Here is a 22,981-nt window from a genome sequence, read left to right on the forward strand (position 1 = left end):
CAGGTCATCTTAGCTGAACATCTGTTTGGAAGGTTCTTAAATTTATTGAGGTAAGAAACTGGTTTAGGATTGATTCTATCTTTCAGCTGAAGAGCGGCAACTGTGGCAGCGTAGTGTACACAACCGTGGCGGGCGGGCACGAAATATAAACTGTGTCTCTGCCTGTTTTTCATCATTGCAGACTGTTTAACTGTGTAGACAGAAGGCTGATGCGTCTGTGTGACTGGACAGCGAAAGGCCTGGGTAGAGTGGAGAGGATGTTTCCACGCGTTTAGTTTAGAGATACAGCGCGGAAACAGGCCCTTTGGCCCACCGGGTCCGCGCCGACCAGCGATCCCCGCACACTAACACTATCCTACACACACACACACACACACTAGGGGCGATTTTTACATTTATACCAAGCCAATTTACCTACAAACCTGCACGTCTTTGGAGTGTGTGAGACCAGGGGTTCCCGAACGGTCCCTACCCGAAACGTCACATATCTGTGTTCTCCAGGGATACTGCCTGACCCGTTGAGTTACTCCAGCACTTTGTATATTCTCACAACTTTTGGGAAACAGGGGAAGGTAGTTGAGGCAGGTACTATTCAAGAAACATTTGAACAGGTACATCGATAGAAACATAGAAAATAGGTGCAGGAGTAGGCCCTTCGGCCCTTCGAGCCAGCACCGCCATTCAATGTGATCATGGCTGATCATCCAGAATCAGTACCCCGTTCCTGCCTTCTCTCCATATCCCTTGATTCCGTTAGCACCAATTCCGTTTGTTGAATCTAACTCTCTCTTGAAAACATCCAGTGAATTAGCTTCTGTGGCAGAGAATTCCTCAGATTCACGACTCTCTGAGTGAAAATGTTTCCTCATCTCAGTCCATGTCAGGACAGGTTTAAAGGGATATGGTCCAAACACGGGCAGGTGGGAAATGGGGTAGATGGGGCGTGTTGGCTGGCATGGGCAAGATGGGCCGAAGGGCCTGTTTCCACGCTGAATGACTCTGGGAAGGATGCATTTGGATAGTTGAACCTATGGCAGTTCTTCTTCTTGCGTATGGCGTGCACAGCCTAAAGTTGTAGGACATCTTGTTCTATTTGATCTTGCTTGCTTTTGCATGCCAGGTTGATTGCATTCATCGAAACAGGGCGGACCACATGAAGGTTGCAATCTCCCACCCATGGCAGCTCTGAACAGCTCCGACAGTTTTAGTCCTCACTTATTTTTGGGACCCAGAGTAGGGGAATCTGAAATTGTACTGGCATGGGCTCGGTGGTCTAAATGACCTCAAGTGCCTTGAGCAAATGGACAATGCCATCCTAAACTCCTTAAGTAATAACAGATCGGTACACCCGCTCCAACCATGGCCAATCCAATCCAATCCCAGACCAACCAAAGACAATAGACAATAGACAATAGGTGCAGGAGTAGGCCATTCGGCCCTTCGAGCCAGCACCGCCATTCAATGTGATCATGGCTGATCATTCCCCAATCAGTACCCCGTTCCTGCCTTCTCCCCTTATCTCCTGACACCACTATTTTTAAGAGCCCTATCTAGCTCTCTCTTGAAAGCATCCAGAGAACCTGCCTCCACCGCCCTCTGAGGCAGTTATTTTAATACCAACCTGATGCACATAGTCATCTCCTCTCGGCCTCGTGGGCTAGTTATGTTCTGTATCCAACATCACTCAAACTGATTTTCTGCCCATTAACACTTGTGAGAGGGTCCGCTGAGCGAATTGGGCGCAGCACATCCTAAATTACCCCGTTAACTGCACTTCAATGGGACTCCCATCGACCGTAGAATATTTCTCTGATGTCCTGAGGCAGCGTTGAGATTCCAAGCGACTGATGTGGCACGGGAGATGTTGCTGCCTGGACCTAAAGTTAAATTAAAGTCCTGCCTGTCTGCTCCAGGGTGACTAACTCGATAATTCCAACAGACACTTCAAAGAATGTTTGACTCTTCAAAGAGAGGGTGGTGCCGCGGTAGAGTTGCTGCCTCTCGGGTCGAGACCTGGAAGCATCTATGGAGTGAAGGAATAGGCGACGTTTCGGGACGAAACCCTGAAGGAAATAGGCAACGTTTCGGGTCGAAACCCTTCCGGGTTTCGGCCCGAAACGTTGCCTATTTCCTTTGCTCCATAGATGCTGCTGCACCCGCTGAGTTTCTCCAGCACTTTTGTCTACCTCCTAGACCCCCTCACCTTAAACTGACATCCTCTGGTTCTCGATTCCCCTACTCAGGGTGAAATTCCTTTATTCCTTGGAGCGCAGGAGGATGAGGGGTGATCTTATAGAGGTGTATAAGATCATAAGGGGACTAGATTACTTACACGAGGGGATTGATGGACTGTAAAAGATTCAGTGCACCCACCCCATCATGCAAATATCCTAGTCCCCTCATGATCTTATACACCTCTCTAAGATCACCCCTCATCCTCCTACGCTCCAAGGAATAGAGTCCTAGCCTGTGAGGCTCCCAAATCACGAGGGAAAACAGGCGCGGGATCTGCGAGAGATATTTTAGGAAATTCACATTTTAGTTTAGTTTAGATTAGTTTAGAGATTCAGGGTGGAAACAGGCCCTTCGGCCCACTAAGTCCACGCCGACCTGCGATCCCCGCATATTAGCACCACCCTACACATACTAGGGACAATTTACACTTATACCAAGTCTACGAACCTACAAACCTGTACGTCTTTGGAGTGCGGGTGGAACTTACAAAATTCTTAAGGGGTTGGACAGGCAAGATGCAGGAAGATTGTTCCCGATGTTGGGGAAGTCCAGAACAGGTTTGGAGAGATATGGGCCAAATGCAGGTAGCTGGGATTTGTTGGTTGGTGTGGGCAAAGGGCCTTTTTGTGTCTGTCTTCGGTTGAGACCAGCATCTGAGGTTCCTTCCTATACATCTATAATGGGAATCACGTCTACTGCAAGATTGAAGATAGGCTGAGGTCCTGTGCAGTGAGACAATAGACAATAGGTGCAGGAGGAGTAGGCCATTCGGCCCTTCGAGCCAGCACCGCCATTCAATGTGACCATGGCTGATCATCCCCAATCAGTACCCCGTTCCTGCCTTCTCCCCATATCCCCTGACTCCACTATCTTTAAGAGCCCTCTCTCTTGAAAGCATCCAGAGATCCGGCCTCCACCGCCCTCTGAGGCAGAGAATCCCACAGACTCACAAATGGGGGTGACATTTTGGCCACGTTAGCCAAGGAATAATTGCACAGTGCGATCGATCCACCCTGGCACTAGGCCCCATTGAAGCTGTTGTGTGTGGTTTCAGGTCAAGGCCCCTCCTTGTTTACTCACGGCATAATTGCACTAAAAGGCGGAGGCCTAACATCTGCTAGATCCAATAAACTATATGGCTTCGGCAGTGTGGTGAGGACTGAGAGCTCTCTGCCACCTGGTTTTTAATGTAATCCTTATGCCGTCATCCCTCAAAAGGCAACCCTTAGCAGGCCTCCAGATAGCTGGGGATAAATGGCCACATTGTGTTGGGTACACATCAGGCAATAGCAAAGAGCTGTTACTTTTTCCCCCTACTTCCCCCCCCCCTCCCGCTAGAAATCTAAACATTGAAACCTGGAATATAGGTGCAGGAGTCGGCCCTTCCAGCCAGCACCGCCATTCCATACGATCATGGCTGATCATCCCCAATCCTGCTTTCTCCCCACATCCCTTGAGAACAATAACCACCCATACACAACGCTACTCCCGCCCAGAATCCCACCAACTTACAAACGACTAGAGAGTGGTCCTGAACGAATATCTACCTCCAGGTTAATTCCCGGGATGGCGGGACTGTCATATGCTGAGAGAATGGAGCAGCTGGGCTTGCACACGCTGGAGTTTAGAAGGATGAGAGGAGATCTCATTGAAACATATAAGATTGTTAAGGGTTTGGCCACGCTAGAGGCAGGAAACGTGTTCCCGATGTTGGGGGAGTCCAGAACCAGGGGCCACACACACAGTTTAAGAATAAGGGGTAAGCCATTTAGAACGGAGATGAGGAAACACTTTTTCTCACAGAGAGTGGTGAGTCTGTGGAATTCTTTGCCTCAGAGGGCGGTGGAGGCAGGTTCTCTGGATGCTTTCAAGGCAGGAACGGGGATGATCAGCCATGATCACATTGAAAGGCCGAATGGCCTACTCCTGCACCTATTGTCTATTGTCATTTTGTCTGCATTCCACATGTGGAACTGGGAGTGTGTGTGTGTGGGGGTGGGGGGGGGGGGGGGGGGGGCGTTGATGAGGCGTGTTGAAACTAGCAACAGATCTGTGTGTAACATGAAAACACAACGTGTCTCGTGCAGGCATATTCAACACACAATGCTGGAGTAACTCAGCGGGACAGGCAGCATCTCTGGATAGAAGGAATGGGTGACGTTTTGGGTCCAGATACTTCTTCAGACTTCTCTGCTGTGCACTCCATCCTGATCAATTATTTTCATCCACCCCCTGATGTATCATCTTACAAATACAGGTACGAAGTGCCGGAGTAACTCGGCGGGCCAGGCAGCATCTCTGGGAAAATGTAGATAGGCAAGGTTTCAGGTTGGGACACCTTCTTCAGATTCTGAGGAAGAGCCCCATCCCCAAACCTCACCTATCCATGTTCTTCAGACCCGCCTGACCCGCCGATTTACTCCAGCACTTTGTGTCTTTTCTTTTGGTCGACCAGCATCTGCAGTCCAAAGAAGGGTCCTGATTGAAAATGTTTAAGAAGGAACTTTGATGCTGGAAAATCGAAGGTACACAAAAAAGCGGGAGAAACTCAGCGGGTGCAGCAGCATCTATGGAGCGAAGGAAAAAGGCAACGTTTCGGGCCGAAACCCTTCTTCAGACCTGTCGCCCATCCTTGTTCTCCAGAGATGAGTTACTCCAGCGTTTAGCGCCTGTCTTCATTGTACGCTTTGGGGTTGGGCAGTGCAGTAGAATTTCCGAACAAGCCCTCGGCTCAGTGTGTCCAAAATCGCTCCACTCTGGCTATCCAGTGGCCACAAGCAGGTTGCCACAAGCCAAAGCTGCCCTTCATTAAGCAATGGCCGCCTGATGTATCTCAGTGAGGAGATTGTGAACCCAATCTCTCCTCCTCTGATATTTATAGAGAGCGCAGCTAATTAAGCTGATTGTCCTGAGATGGCAAGCATCTATTTCTAGTGTTGCTTTCATTAGTCTACATGCCATTGAGTATCATTAAACATTCAAGCAGTATCGTCTCCATGGAGATATCTTGCCTGGCAATGCTTTGACACAGGTTCTGTAAGCCTTCAAGTTAAAACTGCACCTTCTGTCATGGAGCAAAGAGGAATATCTACAGTGGGACTTGTGCGCTAAGTACCTGAAAGAAGTGCCTCAGGAAAGAAGATGATACTGGATTTTGGAAAGCTTTGCAGTTTTATATTAAGTAGCAAAGTGCAAGTAATTATTGCATGTGTCGAAAATATTCCAGGGCCAATTTGGCAGAGGGGGTAGTCTTTGTGCGTTTTAAACTGGTTAAGCCAGCCTCCAGTAAAATTACCTTCCACTAGAATAACAGGCCTGCCTGCTATTAAAAGACCAATAAGTAAGAGGCTTCTGTGGTAACATCGCAATTTGCAAGTTTTATTTTCCCTTCTTGCCTCCACTCTTCATTCAAGACTTTTCACGGCCGAATAACACGGGGAGGATTCACACAGTAACATTGTGTTTAACTCACTGGGTCTAGACACTGTGGCCGATGATGCAAGGACAAATCTCACTGCAACAGCTGGGGAATATAAATTAACTTAATTTAATAAATGTGGAATAAAACGCAGGCGTCAGTGACTCCGAGTAGAAAATTCCCACCTGCTTCACTACGGAGACGAACATGTCTCTTCTGGCCCGCGGTATTGGCTACTTAGTATAGTTGCAGAGATACAGCAAGGGTACAGGCCATTCGGCCCCTCCCTGAGTCCGCACTGACCACTGATCGCCCCGTACACCAAAACTATCCCACACACACACTGGGAACAATTGGAAGTTTTTACCGAAGCCAAATTAGGCAAGGCAAGGCAAGGCAACTTTATTTATATAGCACATTTCATACACGAGGCAGACTCAAAGTGCTTCACATAAAAACATGTCATGCAATAAATGAAATAATAAAATGAAATAAAATAGAAGAACTAAAAGAAAAGAAAAGCAAAATTAAAAATGCATTATAAAAAGTGCAAAAGTTAAAAGTGCAATGTAGTTAAGATTTAGCTGAAAGCTAAAGTAAACATAAAAGTTTTCAGTCTTGTTTTAAAAGTGGTCAAAGTTGAGGCAAGTCTTAAATCTTCAGGAAGTTTATTCCAGCTATTTGTTGCATAGTAACTAAATCCTGCTTTCCCATGTTTTGTATTTACTCTGGGAATCACTAGCAGATTGGTTTCAGAAGATCTTAGCGGTCTAGAAGGCTTATATAGTGGAAGCATTAGCCTTCAAACCTTTAAGTCTTTGGAGTGCAGGAGATATCCGGAGCACCCGGAGCAAACCCACGCGGTCGGTCACGGGGAGAAAGTACAGACTCAGCAGCCCTGGTCAGGATCGAACCCAGGTCCCCGGCACTGTAAGGCAGCAACTCTACTGCTGAGCCACCGTGCTGCCCTGCTCCCTGCGATCCAGTCAGCGAAAAGACTGTATGTGATTACAATCGAGCCGCCACCAGTGCACAGACACAGGTTATAGAGGATTTTACCCTGGGTAAAAAACTAGCATTCTCCTCATGATTTTACACAACTCTATAAGATCGCCCCTTGGCCCCCAGTGCTACAAGGAATAGAGTCCCAGCCTGCTCAACCTCTCCCTATAGCTCAGGCCCACGAGTCCCGGCAAATCCTTGTCCTCTACACTCTGCAGAAGGATCTCGACATGTCACCCATTCCTTCTCTCCAGAGATGCTACATGTCCCGCTGAGTTACTCCAGCATTTTGTGTCGATATAAATACAGGATAAAGAGAGTTGGCGGTAGAGTCGCTGCCTTACAGAGCTTGCAGCGCCGGAGACCCGGGTCCGATCCCGACTACGGGTGCTGTCTGTACGGAGTTTGCATGTTCTCCCCGTGACCTGCGTGGGTTTTCTCCGAGATCTTCGGTTTCCTCCCACACTCCGAAGAAGCACAGGTATGCAGGTTAATTGGCTTGGCGAATGTGCAAATTGTCCCTAGTGTGTGTAGGGTAGTGTTAATGTGTGGGGATCTCAGCGCGGATTTGGTAGGCCGAACAGCCTGTTTCCGCGCTGTATCTCTAAACTAAACTAAAGTTACTCCAGGACTTGGTGCGCCTTTTTAAAAAATAAACCAACATCTGCAATTCCTTGTGTCGACAGAAGAGTTATTTATAGACAACAGGTGCAGGAGTAGGCCATTCGGCCCTTCGAGCCAGCACCGCCATTCAATGTGATCATAGCTGATCATCCCCAATCAGTACCCCGTTCCTGCCTTCTCCCCATATCCCCTGACTCCGCTATTTTAAGAGCCCTATCTAGCTCTCTCTTGAAAGCATCCAGAGAACCGGCCTCCACCGCCCTCTGAGGCACAGAATTCCACAGACTCACCACTCTCTGTGAGAAAAAGTGTTTCCTCGTCTCCGTTCTAAATGGCTAACTCCTTATTCTTAAACTGTGTGTGGCCCCTGGTTCTGGACTTCCCCAAGCTCTTTTGAAAGCTCCTTTTAGGAAGGCCACAGAATTGCAGGATCCCGGGCAAGGAAAGGGTTACTGAAGGAACTCTCTCCGAGTCCAGTGTCGGAATCATATATCTGGCAGTCATTCCTCGCAGTTAAATTGGACTTCCATTTGGAAGGGATTATTAATAGGTCATGTGGTAATTGTAGTTAGATAAAGCCTGACAAAAGGCTTCTGATTAGTATAAAAATCCTGGTGTTGAATTACATTTGACGTAAGGCCCACAGGAAGATGGAGTCCAGTTGACGATAATGGCCTCTGTCCTGAGATAATGAGTAGAAGCCCAAGGATTAAAGATAGCCTTCTGAATAAACACAGCTGCTGCCCGCTACACTCTTAACGCCACACCTACTGATTTATTTAGTTTTGGCCGCTCCCTGTCTCTGTGTTGTGACAAAAGGCTCCTACAGACTCTCTGAAGAGAATCAAGAGTTCGGCATCATCTCACGCCTCGCAGTTAAGGGATTTTTAAATGTAGTTTGGTTTAGTTCGGAGATACAACGCGCTCACCGAGTCCGTGCCGACCAGCGATCACCCCAGTCACGCTAGTTCTAACGTTATTCCACTTTCCCAACACGAAACATTAACCTATCCATGTTCTCCAGAAATGCTGCCTAACCTGCTGAGTTACTCCAGCACTTTGTGTTCCATCTTTGCTCTCGTCCACGCACGCTCGGGACGACTTAACCGACAGTCCCGCCCGCGCGTTTTCGCGACGTGAGAGGAAACCGGAGCACCCGGAGGAAACCCACGCGGGAGAACGTGCAAACTCCACGCAGACGGCACTCGAGGTCTGGATCGAACCCGGGTCTCTGGTGCTGCAAGGCAGCAACTCTACCGCTGGGCTATGAATGCATTAGCACAAGATTAAACGCATTGTTCATTTACAATCTTACCAAGCCAATTAACCTACAAACCTGCACGTCTTTGGAGTTAGATAAAAGTTCTGGAGAAACTCAGCGGGTGCGGCAGCATCTATGGAGAGAAGGGAATAGGCAACGTTTTGGGCCGAAACCCGTCTTTGGAGTGTTGGAGGAAACCGGGGCACCCAGAGAAAACCCACCTGGTCACAGGGAGAATGGACAAACTCTGTACAGACAACACCCGTAGTCAGGATCGAACCTGGGTCTCTGGCGCTGTAAGGCAGCAACTCTACCGCTGCGCCCTAGGTGAAGAGAACATTCTTCCCAGAGTGGGAGTCCTTTGGCCTTCTCTACCATTGAGAACTACGGAGTGTCGGTCATTGAGTTTGTTTGAAGCTGATAGCAATAGATTTTTCGAGAGTGAGGAAATCGAGAAAACAGATACAGATTCAAGTGCGAAAAAGTCAGCTGCGATCTTGATGTTTGCAAGAGTAGATTTGAAGGCCCTCATCTCCAAACTTGATCCTAATGGGCCTGTCCCACTTACGCGACTTTTTCGGCGACTTAGTCGCGGCAGGTCTCCGAAAAATTTAAGCATGTTGAAAATCCAGCGGCGACCAGAACAAGGTACGACTCTTTGGGCGACTACTCACGACCATACGGGCTTCACCCCGCGGCGTGTCGCCTGTATGGTCGTGAGTCATCTCCTCAGTCGCCCAAAGAGTCGTAGCGTCTTTCTGGTCGCCGCTGGAGTTTCAACATGTTGAACATTTTCGGCGAAACAGCAACGACCTATGGCGGGTGCCGGCAGTCTCCAAAAAAGTTGCGTAAGTGGGACAGGCCCTTAACTCTTCTGTTCTGACATGATCACAGTGATTTAGGCAATAATCAGCCCAGCTATAGTCAGTCTTGCTCAACACTCACGTTACCAACGTAACAAAACGGCAAAGTAGCAGCAGGTATTTCTTCTTTTTAATTGTTTTCTTAGGTCTGTAGAAGGGTCCCAACCTGAAACTTTACCTATCCATGTTCTCCAGGAATGCTGCCTAACCTGCTGAGTTACTCCAGCACTTTGTGTCCGTCTTTGCTCTGAACTAAACAAGACCCGAGTCAAAATGCACTAAATGTGAATGAATTCTTACCACCAGTCACCATTCTTACCATTATTACCATTGTAGTAATAATCCCCATTATTACCATTGGTAGTATAATCCCCATTATTACCATTGGTAGCAATAATCCCCAATTTACCATTGGGAGTAATAATCCCCATTATTACCACCAACCATGTGAAGCAGTTCACAGCAACCCCGTGGACTTAACTACATGGGTAATCCTGTGGAAAGTGGAAAACTCCTGTTTGTTGCTCAATTCCATGATGCTCGACAAAAAAAAAAAAGGAAGAAAGAACGGGGTAAGAGAAAGAGAGGAAGAGAAAAGAGAACGAAGAGGAAAAAAGAGACGAAGAGAAAAGAGAAAGAGAAAAGCAAAGGAGAGAAGAAGAGAGAAGAGAGAGAGAGAGAAAAAAGAGGGAAGGGCTGGGAGAAGAGCACTCCAGAGCGACAGAGCGGACGAGACAAGATAGAAAGAAAGACAGCGATTTCTAGTCAGAGGTCACACCTCCCATCTATCCCTCCATTATATCATGATAGGCTTCTATACATCACTCTCTTCCCCCCCACCCCTCCCTCTCTCCTTCTCTTCTTCTCTCCCTCCCTCCCTCCCTCCCTCCCTCCACCTCTGCACCTCTCCCCAATGAGTTCCCACCCGGGCTGGACGTTTGACTGCAGATCCTGGCTGTTATAACAGGTCAGGGACTGTAAAAGAAAACAGCAGCAATAACCAAGAGCCTAAAGCCCGCTGATGCGAAACAGGCAGTGACCTCTGCATGGGTCTGTGACCTCTATAGGCCGGGCAGGAAGGAACGACATTCCAGTGCTTGTTCCACTGTACACCTCTGAACATTAGACCCAGCAACAACTGGGGTGGGGCTGGGGTGGGAGTGGGGAGTGGAGGGAAGGGAGGGGGGGAGACACCAACTGGCAACCTAACAACACATTGAAGACAGCCACAAAAAACTGGAGTAACTCAGCGGGACAGGCAGCATCTCTGGAGAGAAGAAATGGGTGATGTTCCGGGTCGAGACCTTTCTTCAGACTGAGAGTCGGGGGAGAGGGAGTCTAGAGATATGGAGGGGTAAGGTGTGAAAATGACAGATCAAAGCAGACGATGCTCAAGGAAAGGTTCTATGCTGCCTGTCCCTCTGAGTTACTCCAGCATTTTGTGTCTTTCTTCGATTTAAACCAACATCTGCAGTTCCTTCTGACACAAGGCAAAATTATTCATTCTTCATTCAGTCTGAAGAAGGGTCTCGACCCGAAATGTCACCTATTCCTTTTCTCCAGAGATGCTGCCTGTCCCGCTGAGTCAGGGGAGAGGGAGTCTCGAGATATGGAAGGATAAGGTGTGAAAACGTTCTTTCCTACTCACTAGAAAGCAAGGTCCACATTCTCAAATTAATGGTTGGGGGAGTCCAGAACCAGGGGCCACAGTTTAAGAATAAGGGGTAAGCCATTTAGAACGGAGATGAAGAAAAACTTATTCACAAATCTGTGGAATTCTCTGCCTCAGAGGGCAGTGGAGGCCAATTCTCTGGATGCCTTCAAGAGAGAGTTAGATAGAGCTCTGAAAGATAGCAGAGTCGGGGGATATGGGGAGAAGGCAGGAACGGGGTACTGATTGGGGATGATCAGCCATGATCACAGTGAATGGTGGTGCTGGCTCGAAGGGCCGAATGGCCTACTCCTGCACCTATTGTCTATTGTCATTTATTGCAGACGGACCAAGCAAGGCCTAGCTGTGGCAAGATTAACTAACGTTGCCATCATTTCCCGGAGCTCTGAGTTTATTTGTAAGGCCTTCTCCTCTCAGTGGCTTTTAACTGGAGCGGGAGAGCCTGTGTATTTATTTAATTACTATAATGTGAGTTAGGGTGGGTGCAGGGGAGAAGTGTAATTGCCTGAAGCAGTTAACCTAAAATGAGATATTAAGGCTGGGAGCAATGTGCTATTACCAGTAGCCAACTCATAACAGATGTGCCAGAAAACTAAAGAGCACTCCTGAACGAGCCTTGCTGAACCTGTGCCAATACATGTACTTCCCTCAGCGTAATAGATTTAGCGCGGCACAGCCAGAGACGCGGGTTCCATCCCAACTTCGGGTGCTTGCCTGTACAGAGTTTGGACGTTCTCCCCGCATGACCTGCGTGGGTTTTCTCCGGGTGCTCCGGTTTCCTCCCACATTCCAAAGACGTGCAGGTTTGTAGGCTAGTTGGCTCTAAATTGTCCCCAGTGTGTAGGAGAATGCTAGCTACCGGGTCGATTGTTGGCCGGCACGGACTCAGTGGGCCGAAGGGCCTGATTTCATGCTGCATCTCTAAGACTGAAACTAACAGCTAAAGTTGGGATGTTATATTAACGGTCGTACAAGGCACTTGGATTGGATTGTGTTCAGTTCTGTTATGGGAAAGATGTGGAGATCCTGGAATGAGCGCTGGGAAGAAATACGAGGATGTTGCCAGGACTCGAGGGCCTGAGCTATAGGGAGAGGTTTAGACTTAGACTTCAGAGTGTGCCAAAACAGGCCGTTCGGCCCACCGAGTCCGTGCCGACCAGCGATCCACTAACTGTCTCACACACTAGGGACAATTTATAACTATTTTTCCAAAGTAAATTAACTTGCAAACCTGCACGTCTTTGGAGCGTGGGAGGAAACCGGAGCACCCGGAGAAAACCCACACTGGTCACGGGGAGAACGTGCAAACTCTGCACAGACAGCGCCCGTGGTCAGGATCGAACCCGGGTCTCTGGCGCTGTAGGCAGCAACTCTACCGCTGCGCCACCGTGCCGTCCTTATTGGACAGGTACATGGATCGGACAGGTTTGCAGAGGTATGGACCAAACGTGACTAGTGCAGCTGGGCATGTTTGCCAGTGTGGGCAAGTTGGGCCGAAGGGCTCGTTTCCACTCTGTATCACTCTATGACACCATTAAAGCTTTTCACTGTACCTCGGTACACGTGACAATAAACTAAACTGAAACTGAACTGAATTAGATGTGAAATGTTACTTGGTGTCTTCTACTCCTTCCTCTTGTGTGTGCGGCGTGCACAGCCTAAAGTTGTTGGTCAACTTGTTCTATTTGATCGAATTGTTAGTGCACGTCGGGTTGATTGCATTATAATAATAATAATAATAAATTTTATTTAATGGGCGCCTTTCAAACATCTCAAGGACACCTTACATAGTATATCGGAATAACATATAATCGGAATATAACAATAAAGACATCACAGAGACACAAATTAAAAACAGGATTCAATCCAAAAACAGAAAATCAAAAACACAGTGTGAAGAGAGAGCAGCGGCAACCAATTCGTGCCAGCGTCCACTCTCTCTTCACGGCAGCCATCTTGGACACAGACCTACAAGACTACAAATAGACAAAAAAATCAACCCCCCACAATGGATAGCACTGTGGAGGAAGGCACAATGTCCAGTCCCCACCCCATGTTCACCCCAAAGTCAGGCCTATTGAGGCCACCGCAATTGCCTCTACGGAGGCCCGATGTCCCTGGCCGTTCTCACCGGGTGGTCTTGCCCCGGCGTCGGGAGAGTCCTTTCGGCGGCTGGGCCACCTGGAACGGCCGCTTCTTGGTTGGAGCCCGCGGCTGCCGAAGCCGACAAGGCCGCGCCGGTTTGGAGCTCCCAGGCTCCCGTTGTTGAAGTCGGCGGCGTCTCTCCGCTCCGCAGACCCGCAGCCCGGAGTTGTTGCTCTCGGCGGTCCAGCTCGCCAGAGCTCCAGCGCGTCGCTCCAGCGCGGCGACCCAGGCAAGGCATAGCCCGCTCCGCTCCAGCGCTCCAATGCTGTGCCGCCGCCGAGGCCGAGGTGCTGGGCGGTTCCCGCCAGGAAACGGCGCTCCAAGCCCACAGGTAGGCGACGAGGACGAGTCGACGGGCAGCCCGGAGAAGAAGCTGCCTCACCGACCAGGTAGGGACCTAGAAATTAAGTTTACACCTACCCCCCACATTAAAAAGACCATATCCCCTACAAACAAAAAACAGGACTCACTAAAAACTATAAAAAAAACGGATTTAAAACGGACGGCTGCTGGCTAGCAGCCGTTCACCAAGATGGCTCCTCCTCCCCTATATAGTATAGTAGTATATCTTCATTGTCATTTTCCTGAGTACTCACATACCCAGAGGAAACTAAAAAACATTGCTCAACCAGTGTCCATTCAGTGTGCAGTAAAAAATAAATAGAAATAAAAATACATATATCATGAACAAATTAAACACTCTACTCTCTACTAAACATCAACAGGCGTTCCGATCGGCAGAGGCACGACGGTGGCTCTGCTGCAGTGTGTCCAGGTTGGTGGTTGGTACACGATACTTTGGCAGGGGGCAAAGTCCGTTTATCAGTCTTATAGCCTGCGGGAAGAAACAGTCGAAACAGGGTGGACCACGTGAAGGTTGCAATCTCCAAGCCCCTTGGTGTCATTTTGATTGTGATAATTTAATGTCTCGTGCGTTGAATCCAGATTTTTTTTGACTGGACAAACAAAATGTTTTTCTCTCTAGATGCAACCTTCTGAATGGATGACAAATGACCAATGTGAGTCAGGGGGGAAAAACTCTTTCCGAACAGCCACAGTGACAGCCCACGTTCCCGGTACCATTAAACAGGTAAGGCTCGATTTCATTCCCAGTCCAGTCGTTGTACTTGTACCCAAACTCTGACTCCTTCTGTTCCCATCCCAGCCCTTCCTGCTCCAACAACAGCCAAACCCATCATGAATAGACACAAAGGTAGACAAAAATGCTGGAGAAACTCAGCGGGTGAGGCAGTATCTATGGAGCGAAGGAATAGGTCTCGACCCGAAACGTCACATATTCTTTCGCTCCATGGATGCTGACTCGCCCTCTGAGTTTCTCCAGCATTTTTGTCTACATGAATCATCAGGCTACCTATTAAACCCATGTCCTTAAAGTTTTGAGTCTAATGGTTGTAGCTATGCTATAGTGGCTTTTTTATTATTTATTCTAGGGAAAAAAACAGAATTCATTATGCTAAAAGAAAAGAAAAATTAAAATTCCATTAAATTATTTTATTCAATGGAATTTTATTTTTTGTTTCTTTTAGCGTAATGAATTCTGGGGTTTTTTCAAGAATAAATAATAAAAATGGGACAACAAATTATTTTATTTAAAATAAATAAATATAATAAATAAATATACATGTGATTTCTCATTCTCTCATGCGGAATGTTTAAAAAGTGGGATTTTTTTCTGATTTACGTAGTCTCTGAAATGTATGTGGAGACCGGAGTCGGAGTGGGGACTTTTTTACCGACTCCAACTTAATAGACAATAGGTGCAGGAGTAGGCCGTTCGGCCCTTCGAGCCAGCACCGCCATTCAATGTGATCATGGCTGATCATCCCCAATCAGTACCCCGTTCCTGCCTTCTCCCTATATGCCCTGACTCCGCTATCTTTAAGAGCCCTATCTAGCTCTCTCTTGAAAGTTTCCAGAGAACCGGCCTCCACCGCCCTCTGAGGCAGAGAATTCCACCGACTCACCACTCTCTGTGTGAAAAAGTGTTTCCTCGTCTCCGTTCTAAACGGCTTATCCCTTATTCTTAAACTGTGTGTGGCCCCTGGTTCTGGACTCCCCCAACATCGGGAACATGTTTCCTGCCTCTAGCGTGTCCAAACCTTAATAATCTTATGTGTATCAATAAAGACTCCGAATCCAACAGCACCGAAATTGCTGACTCGACGACTGACTCCACAGCCCTGCTTGATGGGCCGAATGGCCTAATTCTGCTTCTATCACTTATAACCTTGTAGGAGTGTTTAAGAAGGAACTGCAGATGCTCGAAAATCGAAGGTAGACAAAAATGCTGGAGAAACTCAGCGGGTGCAGCAGCATCTATGGAGCGAAGGAAATAGGCAACGTTTCGGGACGAAACCCTTACGGGTTTCGACCCGAAACGTTGCCTATTTCCTTCAGGGTTTTCGACCCGAAACGTTGCCTATTTCCTTCGCTCCATAGATGCTGCTGCACCCGCTGAGTTTCTCCAGCATTTTTGTCTACCTATAACCTTATATGAGCTTAATATGCAGTCGAAACATGAACAGATAAAATAGTTGTGCTGGAGATTAGGAATTCTGATGGCGTTTCTGGGAGAGATTGCTCCTCTGATCTGTAATGTCTGGGATCATTTCACACAGTATTCTGTGCAACGTATGCAGCGAAAAAGCCCCTTCCCGACCAACCCCCCCTCTGAAAATAATTTAAAACCAGATTACATTAACCAGAAGAATCAGATATCCATATAATTAGATAGCGTGCAGGAAATGGCCAGCCAAACATTGCAAAGGAAGTCTTTATCCAAACATCTGAGCTGATAGGAAATGCTCGCAACAGCAAATTCCTGAATTATTTCTAATGATTCCGTTGGGAATGGGCAGGCTTTTAGAGTCTTTAGACTTTTTAGAGATACAGCGCGGAAGAGATACAGGCCCTTCGGCCCACCGAGTCCATGCCGACCAGCGATCATCCCGTACACTAATTAGCACTATCCGACCACACTAGGGACAATTTACAATTTGCAGAAGCCAATTAACCTACAAACCTGTTTACGAAGGAACTGCAGATGCTGGAAAATCGAAGAGAGACAAAAATGCTGGAGAAACTCAGAGGGTGCAGCAGCATCTATGGAGCGAAGGAAATAGGCAACGTTTCGGGCCGAAACCCTTCTTCAGACTGAACCTACAAACCTGTGCGTCTTTGGAGTGTGGGAGTGTGGCTGATCTATCTCTCGCTCTTATTAACCTAATTCTACTGCCTTCTCCCCATGACATCTGACACCCGTACTAATCAAGAATCTATCTATCTCTGCCTTAAATCTATCCACTGACTTGGCCTCCAGTGTTCTGTGGCAAAGAATTTCCACAGATTCACCACCCTCTGACTAAAGAAATTCCTCCTCGGCTCCGTCCTAAAAGAACGTCCTTTAATTCTGAGGCTGTGACCTCTAGTCCTTGGCTCTCCCACTAGTGGAAACATCCTCTCCACATCCACTCTATCCAAGCCTTTCACTATTCTCTACGTTTCAATGAGCCCCCCCCCCCCCCCCCCACCTCATTCTTCTAAACTCCAGTGAATTCCGGATCTTATAGAAACATATAAAATTCTTAAAGGATTGGACAGGCTGGATGCAGGAAAAATGTTCCCGATGTTGGGGGAGTCCAGAGCCAGGGGTCAGAGTTTAAAAATAAGGGGTCGGCCATTTAGGAGTGAGATGAGGAAAAACTTTTTTCACCCAGAGAGTTGTGAATCTGTGAAATTCTCTGCCGCAGAAGGCAGTGGAGGCCAATTCAGTCTGAAGAAGGGTTTCGACCCGAAATGTTGCCTATCTCCTTCGTTCCATAGATGCTGTTGCACCCGCTGAGTTTCTCCAGAAATTTTGTGTACCAGAGGCCAATTAACTGTATGTTTTCAAGAGAGAGTTAGATTTAGCTCTTGGGGCTAAAGGAATCAAGGGATATGAGGAAAAAGCAGGAACGGGGTACTGATTTTAGATGATCAGCCATAATAATAATAATAATGGATGGGATTTATATAGCGCCTTTCTAATACTCAAGGCGCTTTACATCGCATTATTCATTCACTCATCAGTCACACTCGGTGGTGGTAAGCTACTTCTGTAGCCACAGCTGCCCTGGGGCAGACGGACGGAAGCGTGGCTGCCAATCTGCGCCTACGGCCCCTCCGACCACCACCAATCACTCACACACATTCACACACATTCACACACAGATCATATTGAATGGGTTTTGGCCCGAAACGTTGCCTATTTCCTTCGCTCCATGGATGCTGCTGCACCCGCTGAGTTTCTCCAGCATTTTTGTGTACCTTCGATTTTCCAGCATCTGCAGTTCCTTCTTAAACACATGATCATATTGAATGGCGGTGCTGGCTCAAATGGCCTACTCCTGCACCTATTTATCTATGTTTCTATGAGTGCCATCAAACGCTCATCTGTCCCTCCTGCTGCCCGCATTGTAGGAGACGTCCACGATGATCTGTTAGTGGCATGAAAAATTAATGCTAAGTAGAATGCCGCAAAGAATAGTTGATTGAACTAAGGCGGTGGGAAGGGACATTGCGTGCGACCATTTCCATCCATCGCACAGTCATCCTTTTTTAATAAAGGAAGCTTAAGTTCTTTGGAGATTTAATTATTGATGATTTCAGATTGGGATGTTGGCTCCATTACCAACCCCACCTCCACTCTCCCGCCCCCCCCCCCTCACCGCCCCCTTCCACCACTGCCCAAGGCTACGAAACCTAATCGGCTTTAAGTAGCCTGAGAAGAGTGACTCACAACATCCTATCTCCCTCTTCCCCAGTTTTCTTTTTCTTTTTCAATTTGCAACTCTGTCTTTCAAATCTATTTTTTAAATCATAATTTTCTTCTTGCTAAAGAGCGTTTGTAACGTTCCATTTTGTGATGCCACACAGGTCCTCCTATGCTGTAGAGGGGAAAAAGGAGTTTGCTATAGGAAGGAACCGCGAGTGCTGGTTTAAACCGAAGATGGACACACATTGCTGGAGTAACTCAGCGGGACAGGCAGCTTCTCTGGAGAGAATGAATGGGTGACGTTTCAGGTCTGATGAAGAGTCTTGACCCATTCCTTCGCTCCAGAGATGCTGCCTGTCCCGCTGAATTACTCCAGCTTTTTGTGCCTATCTCCCCATAACCTTTGTGTCTCAAATCTGTTCCTTAACTATTTCCAGAGATTTGCCCTCCACTGCTTTGCGTGGGGGAGAATTCGACATCCTCTGAGTTGAATATTTTTCTCCTCATCTTAGCCCTACTCACAGTAACAAAGCATGGCAGGCATGACTGAGTGGAAATCTTGATGTTGGCACTTCAGAGTGACACAGTTGGAAGACAATAGACAATAGGTGCAGGAGTAGGCCATTCGGCCCTTCGAGCCAGCACCGCCATTCAATGTGATCATGGCTGATCATCCCCAATCAGTACCCCGTTCCTGCCTTCTCCCCATATCCCCTGACTCCGCTACCTTTAAGAGCCCTATCTAGCTCTCTCTTGAAAGCATCCAGAGAACCGGCCTCCACCGCCCTCTGAGGCAGAGAATTCCACAGACTCACCACTCTCGGTGAGAAAAAGTGTTTCCTCGTCTCCGTTGGAGAGGCAGAGCTAGTATATCACGGCACCAGAGACCAGATTCGACCCTGACATTGGGTGCTGTCTGTGTGGAGTTTGCACCTTCTCCGTGGGTTTCTTCTGGGTGCTCCGGTTTCCCACACCCCAAAGACGCGCGGAATTGTAGGTTATTGGCCTCTGTAAATTGTCCCTGGCGTGTAAGAAGCGAATGAGAAAATGGGATAACAGAACTGGTGTGAATGGGTGATGGATGGTCGGCAGGGACTCGATGGGCCGAAGGGACTGTTGCCGTGCTGTATCGCAAAACCTGAACCAGTGCCTCAAACCTTTGGCAGAGGCCCACAAGTAAGGACAGTATTGGGGTGGGGGTCCCATGCACAATGACTTCACAAACTCAACAGGGAGGAGTTCTGGGTTTGGTCGCAAGGAGATAGACATTAAATGCTGGAGCAACTCAGCCGGACAGGCAGCATCTCTGGAGAGAAGGAATGCGTGACGCTTCGAGTCGACACCCTTCTTCAGACTGAGAGTCAGGGGAGATGGAGGCACGGAGATAAGGAAGTGTAAGGTGTGAAAACGAGAGATGAAAGGGGACGAAGTTCAAGGAAAAAATTGGAATGGATAATTGTTAGCTAGGAGAAGGTGACACCGAAGCGTAGAAAGATAAAATTTAATCAGGAGGTCAGTCGGAATGGTTGGAGAACTACGCTTGGGGAGGGATGGAGAGAAAGAGGGGAAACTTGAAGTTAGAGAAGTCAATGTTTATACTGCTGCCCAGCGGGTTCCTATTAGATTTTTCCACCCCTAACCATAAACCTTGGGGAGAGGAAGACACAGAGATAAGGAAGGGTGAGGTGTGAAGCAAGGTAGCAAGGAGACTGTACCTCGGTACACGTGGCAATAAACTAAAGATGGATACAGACATAGATTACTAGACCTACACCAAACCCAAACCAATTAGGAGCAGACGAGGGCATTCGATGCAATTTGTGATCCCAGCTACAAAGACAGATGTGTACAGCAATTCTTCCCCCGCACAATTAAAGCATGGAATAATCTCCACCCAACTATAGTTACCCAACCAGACGCAACTAAATTTAAAGTAGCTCTTTCTTCCCAATAACCCTTTCTGGCTTAAGCCCTCCCTTCACCACCTCCAGTTTAAATTCCATTTGGAATATTTTGGAGGACCAAGAAACCAAGAACCAAGAAAGATGGAACAACTCAGCGGGTCAGACAGCAACTCTGGAGAAAAGGGATAGGCGACGTTTCGGGTCGAGACCCTTCTTCAGACCGCACTAAATGAAGCTGAACTTCTCTGCACTCGTGATGGGCTGAATCATCCTGGACTTCCTGCCTTCTGAAAAAGCTTTATAAAGTCTGCATTCTGCGCATTCCATCAGAGGCTGCTGCTGAAATGCACGAACAGGATTCAGCTCTCAGCCCCCATCTTAAATTGTCCCAGTGGTCAGTGATGTAGGGGCTTGAACAGAGCAAGGCAGTGGCAAATCACTCACCAACCTGTCTCTCACCCTGAAAGACCATGCCCACTCTTTCCCTGAGTTCATTAGCCCCTCGTCTCCTCTTCTCTTCGCCCTCGTGTGTTGTGTGTAGTGAAAGGAACTGTGAATTGTACTGAAGATAGTCACAAAAAGCTGGAGTAAAGGCGACCTAATTCACGACCTCTGCCAAGTTTGTCCCGGACTCATACTCGCAGCATGGTCGTCACGAGGGAGAGGAGGTCGTAGCTAAGTCGTGGTAGGCCGTGATGCTAGTCGTAGGTACTCGTGGCATCAAGTAGGTCGGGGCGTTTTCTCTAGCCTGATGAAAAATGTCCACGAGTAATAAAAGGTCGTGAATTAGGTCGTGAAAGTGGGACAGGGCCTTAACTCAGCGGGACAGACAGAGATGCTGAAGAATGGTCTCGACCCGAAACGTCACCCATTCCTTCTCTCCACAGATGCTGCCCGTCCCGCTGAGTTACTCCAGCATTCCGTGCCTATCCCCGGTTTAAACCAGTCGTTTTTAAGAAGGAACTGCGGATGCTGGAAAAATCGAAGGTAGACAAAAATGCTGGAGAAACTCAGCGGGTGAGGCAGCATCTATGGAGCGAAGGAAACAGGCAACGTTTCGTCCCGAAACGTTGCCTGTTTCCTTCGCTCCATAGATGCTGCCTCACCCGCTGAGTTTCTCCAGCATTTTTGTTTAAGAAGGAACTGCAGATGCTGGAAAATCGAGAGTAGACAAAAATGCTGGAGAGACTCAGCGGGTGAGGCAGCATCTATGGGAGCGAAGGAAACGGGCAACGTTTCGTGTCGGGACCCTTCCTCACCATCTCTGTCTGACCCGTTGAGCTCCAGCATCAGTTCCTTAGATAGGCACAAAAAGCTGGAGTAACTCAGCGGGACAGGCAGCATCCCTGGATAGAAGGAATGGGTGACGTTTCGGATCATCAGTCTGAGGAAGGGACTGGACCCTGAAATGTCATCTATTTATTTTCTCCAGAGATGCTGCCTGTCCCGCTGAGCTACTCCAGCTTTGTGCGTGTAGGGTTTAAACTAGCGGCTGCATTTCCTTCCTGCACATTGGAGAGCTTGAGTCCCTGGTTCCACATTACAATGATTAATTGCCCAGGTCCGACACCGTGCCTCCGAGTGTTAATATTGTGGAAGTCGGTAACAGCGAAATTGTCCTAATGCTTGTCTTGTTTAATTTAATCTAATAAATCCTGCTTCGCATCATCAATTAGGAGCCAGGCTGCGTCAGCTGCCGAAACACTGGCTGCCTGCCAGTTTCCCCTCTCAGCTGTTCCCTTGACGTCTCTTGTCCTCACACCACCTCGCCTCAGCTCACTCACGCAAGTTTATGTGGATTAACAAGCAACCCAGAAGCAGGGCAGAAGCTGTTTCACCACACAGTTGCGAGCTGCAGGCAGGATGGGCAAGAACAGTTTTGGCCCCCCTAATTTGAGAAAGGACATCCTTGCTATCGAGGGAGTGCAGCGTAGGTTCACCAGGTTAACTCCCGGGATGGCGGGACTGTCATATGCTGAGAGAATGGAGCGGCTGGGCTTGTACACTCCAGAGTTTAGAAGGATGAGAGGGGATCTTATTGAAACATATGAGATTATTAAGAGTTTGGACACATTCCCGATGTTCCCGATGTTGGGGGGGGGGAAGTCCAGAACCAGGGGCCACACAGTTTAAGAATAAGGGGTAAGCCATTCAGAACGGAGACAAGGAAACACTTTTTCTCACAGAGAGTTGTGAGTCTCTGGAATTCTCTGCCTCAGAGGGCGGTGGAGGCCGGTTCTCTGAATACCTTCAAGGGAGAACTAGATAGGGCTCTTAAAGATAGCGGAGTCAGGGGATATCAGATTCAGATTCAGATTCAATTTTAATTGTCATTGTCAGTGTACAATACAGAGACAACGAAATGCATTTTGCATCTCCCTGGAAGAGCGACATAACAAATGATTTGAATAAATAATAATAAGTGTCCGGGGGGGGTGGGTGATTGGCAGTCACCGAGGTACGTTGTTGAGTAGAGTGACAGCCGCCGGGAAGAAGCTGTTCCTGGACCTGCTGGTCCGGCAACGGAGAGACCTGTAGCGCCTCCCGGATGGTAGGAGGGCAAACAGTCCATGGTTGGGGTGAGAGCAGTCCTTGGCGATGCTGAGCGCCCTCCGCAGACAACGCTTGCTTTGGACAGACTCAATGGAGGGGAGCGAGGAACTGGTGATGCGTTGGGCAATTTTCACCACCCTCTGCAATGCCTTCCGGTCGGAGACAGAGCAGTTGCCATACCATACTGTGATACAGTTGGTAAGGATGCTCTCGATGGTGCAGCGGTAGAAGTTCACCAGGATCTGAGGAGACAGATGGACCTTCTTCAGTCTCCTCAGGAAGAAGAGACGCTGGTGAGCCTTCTTGATCAGAGTTGAGGTATTGTGGGTCCAAGAGAGGTCATCGGAGATGTTGACTCCCAGGAACCTGAAGCTAGAAACACGTTCCACCTCCGTCCCGTTAATGTGGATGTGGGTGTGCGTGCCGCCCCTGGACTTCCTGAAGTCTACAATGAGCTCCTTGGTCTTCTTGGAGTTAAGGGCCAGGTTGTTGTCAGCGCACCATGCTACTAAGTGCTGGACCTCCTCCCT

The 22,981-nt window shown here is 48.2% G+C and overlaps 1 protein-coding gene across 2 annotated transcripts in view; it reads left to right on the forward strand.

Moving 5' to 3' along the window:
- The window catches only part of arid3b (AT-rich interaction domain 3B), a 106,345-nt gene that overhangs the window by 15,117 nt on the left and 68,247 nt on the right, over positions 1-22,981 (forward strand). For both annotated transcript variants that reach the window (XM_033015136.1, XM_033015137.1), the window contains exon 2: positions 14,206-14,310. In XM_033015136.1, coding sequence (XP_032871027.1) covers positions 14,206-14,310 — 105 coding nt within the window. The remainder of the gene's footprint in view (positions 1-14,205; positions 14,311-22,981) is intronic.

This window comes from Amblyraja radiata, chromosome X (assembly GCF_010909765.2).
Source record: "Amblyraja radiata isolate CabotCenter1 chromosome X, sAmbRad1.1.pri, whole genome shotgun sequence".
Lineage (NCBI taxonomy): Eukaryota > Metazoa > Chordata > Chondrichthyes > Rajiformes > Rajidae > Amblyraja > Amblyraja radiata.